This window comes from Pundamilia nyererei, unplaced genomic scaffold, assembly GCF_000239375.1.
Source record: "Pundamilia nyererei isolate P.nyererei 1_Seehausen unplaced genomic scaffold, PunNye1.0 scaffold00157, whole genome shotgun sequence".
Taxonomy (NCBI): domain Eukaryota; kingdom Metazoa; phylum Chordata; class Actinopteri; order Cichliformes; family Cichlidae; genus Pundamilia; species Pundamilia nyererei.
The window spans coordinates 1,151,069-1,159,113 of record NW_005187558.1 but is presented as its reverse complement, the minus strand read 5'-3'; the positions used below and the strand labels follow the sequence as shown (position 1 = coordinate 1,159,113).

At 41.6% G+C, this 8,045-nt stretch overlaps 1 protein-coding gene across 1 annotated transcript in view; it reads left to right on the top strand.

Moving 5' to 3' along the window:
* Window positions 1-8,045, top strand: part of zmym2 (zinc finger, MYM-type 2) — a 34,236-nt gene that overhangs the window by 5,397 nt on the left and 20,794 nt on the right. Inside the window, exons 2-3 of the mRNA XM_013913877.1 lie at window positions 6,674-7,363; window positions 7,796-7,964. Coding sequence (XP_013769331.1) covers window positions 6,689-7,363; window positions 7,796-7,964 — 844 coding nt within the window. The 5' untranslated portion in view covers window positions 6,674-6,688. The remainder of the gene's footprint in view (window positions 1-6,673; window positions 7,364-7,795; window positions 7,965-8,045) is intronic.

Genomic DNA, 8,045 nt, shown 5'->3' with positions numbered 1-8,045 from the left:
AGCCCAGCCCTTATATTGTGGATGGATTATCTCAGTGGTTCTCCTGACTGACGTTTGGTCCATTTACAGGATCCTGCCATGCAATTGCATTTGCCCCTAACCATTGGGAACCCTCATATTAACTTTTATCGAGTGGAAAAAAGTCTTCCATTCGTTAGCGTTCGTCCTCCAGCTTTACTGTTTATGTTATGCTAACATAGCTTGTCGTGCTAGCGATCACGTAGCACATCATTATATACCAGCTAGCCTAACTCTACAAACGTCACTGCTGTTTACTTTCCTGTCATTATTTATGTTGGAAGTGATAGCAGAGCTGTACGTTTTAATTTGATAAAAAATCTCTCAGTCAGAACATGGTAAATTATATTTAGATGGAAGCTAGCGCGCTAACTCCCTGCTAACTTCTAACTCAGTTAAATGTCATAAATCCTATTTTCATGGATGCCACGTAATTGTTACAGCTGGCAGAGCAGCCACACTGATCATTTTATTACAGATGAACAAATTTAGACCGTTTTTCAACTCTTAGTAATGCTGCTGTGATCCTTTGACTTTTGCAGCGGAGTTTGGGCTCAGATATGGCTAATAACGTCAGACCAAAAGACCGGATAGTGCTGGTCTACCAAATCGTAACCAGGTCACTAATAGGCAAGTTAATTAATACGGTTGCTACACTTTAAAAACCAAAACAGGTTAGCTGAACGAAAGCGCCTATACTACCGACAACCAATACACGTCATCGTCCCAGAAGGCATTGTGTGCGAAAAAACATGGCTACTCCCATGGCTCCAAAGTAGTTTTAAACACCAAAGATTTAATGAATAACAAAAATAATTTGTAACATATTTAGAGTAACCTGTCATAATAGTCGGGGTTCCCTTTAAACATAAAGTATCAAACATGAAACCCATCTGTGGGGTTGAGTATCCTTTGCAGAGAGAAACCACCTGAATTCTGGAGCTATCACCAAACAAGAAGTTTCCTCCTCCTCTATCGTGGCCTTTGCTGCAGCTGTCTTCAGTTCCTGTTTGTTCGTAGAGCTTTCCACCTTTAGTTTTGTCTACAGCAAGTTGAAGTACAGCTTGCTTGGGTTGACATCAGGTGAATGAATTGGTTATTACAGAATATTCCACATCCATAACTCCAGCTTTCTTAGTATGTCTTGGGTCATTGGAGAGTGTTACTGTGAAGCACTATCCATCAACTTTACTGAATTTGGCTGAATCTGAGCAGCACTGTATCCCAGTAAACGTCATCTGGCTGCTTTTGTGTTCTGTCACATCTTCAGGGAAGACTGGTCACACATTGCTACTGAAAGCCGTGCATGCTCTTATATTACACTGCCTCCACCATTTTTCACTTCAGATTGTCATCTGTTCCGTGGCTTCTCACTACTTTTATCTGCCATCATTCTAGTACAGGTTGATCTTAATTTCATCGATGTGTTCTTGAGTCTGGTCACTGGTTTGGTGACCCTTGTGATATGTCCCTGATCAGAAATCACATTGTGTCTTCCAGCCAATGCTACCCTTGCATTTGTGCATCTATTAGTGGGCTTCTTATTGATAAGAAGCTTTTCTGGGCCTAAACTACAACCACCTTCAGTAGCTTCTGTTATTTTGGCCTTCCTCAAATAATTTTCATCTTCAGTATGTTAACAGCCGGCTGAGATGGGTAAAGGTCAGAGGACTAACTCATTTGAGAAAATTTTAAATCTTTGTCTTATGCAGCTTTTGGATCCTTCTTGTATATTTTGTGTCATCGTACTTCTTTATCGTGATTCTTTGTCCAATCAGTTTTTGAGCATTTGATCAATTGTTTAACTCAATGACACGTCTGCTAATTGGGCCTCTTGAAGCAGCAGCCAATCTTTGGGGGAGGGGTGTAGCCAGCTAATACCCAGTACCAGGGGTTCCTACGTTCACTACAAATGGATATTAGAAAGCTTCAAACACCCAGTAGTCCTCTTCCCTTTTCCTACTTTTTCTGCACATGAATTCAACCAAATGCAAATCTTATTACAGAGATTAGCATTTGGTTGAAACGGAGCAGGCTTATAGCATTGTACACTGTTACTTCTATCAGTAGTCACATCATCAGTAAGAACTGGTGACCCGGTTCCATTCGTGACATGCATGCCCAAACGCTATAATTGGAATTCTACAAATTTACACTGCTGAACAGCCTCTTGTGCAACGCCAGCTAACCAGATAGCAAGTAGGCCTGCAGTGATTTGTCGGCATAATTGCTGACTTTTATTGTCAACCCGTCGTATACTAATACCACGTAAATGCGTTTTTGTAACTGCAGTCAACTACAGGAACATATGGGGGCAGTAACGCCTCTATTGTCTGTCGAGACTGGAGTCAGAACTAATGGAGAAGAAGAATGTAGTGCGACCCACAAAACGGGAGGATGGAAGAAAATGGAAACTGATTTTATTAAAAAATGTGAAAGCATTTCAAAGAAAACAAAGTTGAATGCAGACTGTGGAAAGCAGAGCTTTCCTTCCACGACAGCGTTAATGCAACGCAAAAGCATTTAAAACGCCGGCACCCTAGAGCTGTGACATCAGCTCTGGATGGGTCAGTTTTAGAGAGTTAAGTCAGGGCGCCGCATTGATACCATGTTTATGATAATGTCTGAATAGTAATATTTATGTTTGTAAAGTAATTTTTATGTTAGCTTGCCTGTTGAAAACCTCTCAGGATGATACTTGCTAAGCAAACACCTTTTTAGTTTTGTTAACTAATGAGTCAAATGCAATATCAAACCATTAATCAGGAGTAGCTACACTGCCTCCTAGTTTTTATATATTTCTAAATAAAATATAAAACCAAATTTGTGATTAGTAACGGTCTTTTCACATTCTATTTTGTTCTGTTTTACTAGTATTAAGCACAGGTGTATAGATGAGTTTGTCCTGTAAAGAGGCAAATGCACCTTTCAAATGGCTAAAGTCATGACAGAGTCATCTTTAGCATGGTTATCAGCAGCTGGGAACATCATCTCAAGGATAAGGGAAAGCCTTACTCCAGAGGATGTTCACTGCAATCATGAATTCATGAACTGAATCATCTGTAAACTTTGGAAACTTGTTATTTTGGAATGGAAAATAAAATATTTTTGATTTCATTTGAAGCTTTACTTCAACATATGGACAGAAGCCTTTTTTAGTTTCCTATTTGAAATTTTCTTTATTTTAAGTACTACTAACAGTTGAATTTATGTGACTTAATATTTCTTATTTAATTTTTATACTGATGGTTTGAGTATTATTAAACAGACATTTGATTATTTTCAAATTCATGTTTCCTGGGTCATTATTTTAATTTCCTATGGGATGAGACTACATGGTGATATTCGCAGGTGGGCAGACTTGAGCAGATGTGGCACTGGAGCCTAGAATAGGAGGTTTGCCCACAGGAAGCAGAGAGGAGTTATTGAAGTAGTTATTGACTAATGGAGGAAAAAATTGGCAGAATAGTTAACTACCAAAATAATCTTTAGTTGGAGCCCACGACAGCCTTTTAATGGATGGGATAAGCTCATCACTGCAATAGATATATGAACAAAAAAAGCACCAGAAGCACTTTTGCCAACCAGAAGTCTGCAGTTTGGAAGTTGTTTAGTTTTGCTTTTGTCTGTCTCTTGGGCGGGACATAACTGCAGCCACAAACTTTGGAAGATATGTCCAAATGGAGTGCTTTACTTCACAGCTGTCCTGTGGGAACATTAAAGCCAAGGAGCTGGTATGTTGACTGAAAAACTGTGTGAAAAGTGACACAACCTGAAAACATAACATGTTAAAGCGTTAATGACTCCACCGCTGTGCCAAACACTTATTTAAAAGGTGTTTTTTCTTAACAAGGCCACAGAGTTTGTGAGTTTTGTTGTTTTATTTATCTAATTATATTTTTTCTTCCTAATGTTCTGTCCACTTCCGAACATACACACATGTTTTCTGCGGTGGCCTCTTAGGTCTCAGGTCTTCGCTTAATAGTGTCTTACTGTTTGTAAGAATGAACCATGCCTTTTGTTGAATCTACACCTGTTGCTCTCCAAGTTGAGAGCACCCGTGAATCGTTGTTAAAAACTAATTCAACATTTGCGGTATATTTATGACCTTTTGTCACCTTAAGCTGACATCAAATAACAAGGAAAAAAGCCACACATAGCAGTGAAAGAGTTTTCAGTGCCAATATTTAAAAATTGGATATTGGTGATTTATCAATACATCTGTACTGGTATTTATAACTGTGGATAAAACCACTCTTTAACCATGTCATGAGTGTTCATGTTGCATAGTTTGTCCATCAGAGAGGTATACAATGAAGCAAGTTTAACTCTCATAACAAATATTTATGTTTCATGTGTCTGAAAGAAAACTCTTGACTGATATATCAGATTTTAAAATCTGTATTGGTGTTGGTGTTAAAAGGCCTATATTGATCTGGATCCATTCAAACAGTTAAAGCGGTAATTATGAGCACGTTTTCTATACAAAGCTGTGAGATGTCACTGGCTTTTAGGTGCATGTTTGGAGGTCAGGGTGACCTTGACACACAGCTAAGCACCTTTGCTATTTCTGATACTGGGCTTAAAATCTGGAAAACCAGGGGAAATATATATGGGCCGAATCTGCTCATGCTGAAGTCTTGCTAAACTAGTTTGTTCATTAAGCTAACGAGGCAACAGCTAACGTTCTCTTCATATGTACTGTAATAACCAAGTCATTTACCTGCATCCTTAAAGATGCTTGTGTACTGCTGCGAGTTTTATTTGATGCGCCCCACAGTGCTGAGACCAAAATGGCCACCACAGTGATGTCTGGCTTCCTCTGTAGCTCTTTTACAACTCAGATCGTGTGTTCAGGTGCTTTCAGGCGCTTCCTCTTCTGGGCAACTGTTGGCGTAATTAGCAGAGCTACAAAGATCATTGTCACCATAGAAGTGTGTCTATGAGCGAGCATCTGTTAGTGTCGTGTGTGTGTGTGTGTGTGTGTGTGTGTGTGTGTGCGCGCTGCAGCTGTCAGCAGTGATGTGATATGTGGCTTACAGCCACCCTCACTGCTGTGTTACATGAAAAGGAGATTTTGACAGAGAGGGATCAACAGAGTGCTGACTTCCCCAAAAGTGCCTTGAATATTATTTGATTCAGAATGTGGCACTCATTCAGATCACTCCATTTTCTGTCCTATTTCTTCTCTTTTGGATCGGGTAAGATGGTTAACAAATTAACTTGTTTGTATGTTTTTACACTACGTGCACGTACATCACTGCCATTTAGTTTACGAGACAAACACATGAACCGCACAACCATTTAAACGTTGTGTTGGTCAACTCAAGAGCACCCAGATGTAGTGCACAAAACAAGTCCCTGTGGTGGTGGTGGTGGGCTTTACCATCACCACGGCAACCAAGGTGTAGCTTCGCTGGTTGCCAAGGACAACAAGAGAGTAGCTGTGTTGAGTGATACACAGGCGTAAGAAGCAGGGAGGGCGGGAGAGACATGAAAGGCAGCAGGTGAAAACGAGGAGTAGAGTTGCCTGTAGTTGGGTAAGGAGCTTAAGGGAACGGGAAGAGAGAAGAAGAGGATGAAAGGAAGAGGCGTGATGGTGAGGAGGAGGGGCCCCCGTTGCTGGGCAGGCACATATGCTCACCCATGGAGACGTCACCTCTGCCGTTGCATGTGTTGAACATTAGATTCCCGCTTTCTTGTGGTAAATGCAACCAGAGAGGTTTATCTGTAGAGAACAAAGCCCTTCACCGGCCTACATCCCTATCATTTAAATACTCTTCTGACAGTATTAGAATCATTAGGAAAAAATGTAGTAGATTAAGACCAAGAAAGACTGCTCTGTTTACATGCTTTGTTAAACTATGAACAGATTTTTAATGAATCTGAGTGGAGAGAAAAGTCATGGGAGTTATGATATTGTTAGACTGATCGATAAATTTGAACCTCTGTGTTTAGTACAGCTGAAGAGCTCTGAAATGAACTCCTTGACCTGTTCTTTCAGGAGCAATGTGAGTCATTGTTGAGGAAAACCCAGTTAACGGAAAGTCTTAACCAGGTCCATTATTGATTGAAATGTTTTTGTCATTAATTTTTGTGTTCTTGCAGTTATTTTATTCTATTTTATGTTTTCTTGGAGTAGCAGTTTTTCCATCTTGATGGCAAATGTGCTCACAGACATTCTTGACCTAAATGAAGTAACACAGCGGAAACATTCACATCACTGCCCCAGCATCAGCAAGGCATCCAATTTTGCTGTGGATGTAAGCAGAGCATCAAAGTTATGGCTGTATTTGTGAAATGAAGGCCTCACATCTGGAAGTGGTTGACATTTAGGCGGGCATTTCAAAGAGTGAGCTCACCTAAAATGCCCCACAGAAGGGAAAATCTGGTCGGACTTTTTTCTTTTTATTAGATGATGTGAATGGTGAAGTAGCCATTAAATATAACTGCCAAAAGCAAGCCAGTAAAGACAGGCAGGGTGGTGATTGTAACAATGACTATTACAGCTGTAGGGCATCAGTTGGCTGTGTGGGGGAAGCTTGCGTCTAGGGACACCTGAACTACCTGTAATGCTGTCAGACGTCATTAAACTAATTAGTAACGCCAACTTTGCATAGCTGTTTCCTAACTGGCTTTTTGTGTGCGTTGTCAGGTGGTTGCCTTTGTGATGGACGGGGAGTCGGAACCAAACCCTGTCGTGGCAGAAGATGTAGGGGAGCGGGTGGAGCCCATGGATGCCACTCCCTCTCCCCAGCAAAACCCCACGCCTCCTTCCGAAGAGTCTAGTGAGGCAGTTTCCATGGTAACGGAAGATGGAGCCACAAAGGAGGGTGGCACAGAGGACAATGATGATGATGTGGTTCTTGTAGGGGAGGAAGCTCCCCAGCCTTCTGCCACAACCCTCTCCCAAGACACGCCCAGCACAGACTGCCCAGAGCTGGCAGCTGCTGTGGCAACTGTAGACACGTCCACAGCAGCAAAGACCCCCGGCTCTCCTGCGTCTTCCAACGCATCTACAGCAGCAGCACCGCCGAAGCCTCCAACCACAACAACCGAGCCTATTGTCATTGACGACGAGGAGGACTCTGAACAGAGAGACACATCCTCGTCCACTCCGGTGCCTCCTGAAGGCACATCTGCATCCCACTCCCCAGGTGCACTCAGTAGCACTGAGCCAGATTCTGAGATCAGGATAGCCAGTGTCACTACATTAGGGTCTGCTAGCCAGAAAGGAGGCTCCACAGTAAATTCCCCTCCACATCCAGAGGATGCTCAGCCAGACATGAACCTGATGATAACCTCTGTGACATCACTGCAAGGAGGAGCAGCAGCTGTCGCAGCAGTAAGAACACCCACAACTTTTTTTTTTGTTGCTGTCGAAGTTTTCATTATGTTTTCATCTTTTGTTTTTTAAATATTTAGTATAATTCAGTTTTATTTATTTTTTTGCTTCCACCTAATTTTTAGTGCCGACTTTTTATGATGTCTACTAGTAAATGTTGGTGAAGGCAGGTGTTTGGTTTTTTTCCTTTTTGGCACAGCGGTTTTATTCTTGGCAACGAAAATAATGATTTCTTTGTAATGACACCTGAGCGAGCTGCTATGCCAGTATCTACTTATCAGATGCATCAGCAGTTACTCTAGTTGATGTAGTTGGATTCAGTTTTGGTTTTGTGTATCGCAGTGAATATGACACCCGTGTGTGTTAAGTTTTCCCTCCTCATCACCTTGTTTCTAATATTTTGACACTAACATAACTAACTTGTGTTTTTAGGCAGGTGAGGGCCAGGTGGAAGAAAATGGTCTACAGATCCACAATACGTTCAGTCTTAATCCTGACACCCCATCTGGTCGACCAACCGCCTCCTTTAACCCTGGGCGGGGCTCAGGTCCCATGGGCCAACTGGTACAGAATGGGGACATGGGCACACACAATAGAGCAGGTAGGAACATAACATTTTTCTCATGTTAAAATGCTGAAATTGGCATAAAAGGAATGTGATGTTTGGATTTGGTTACGACAT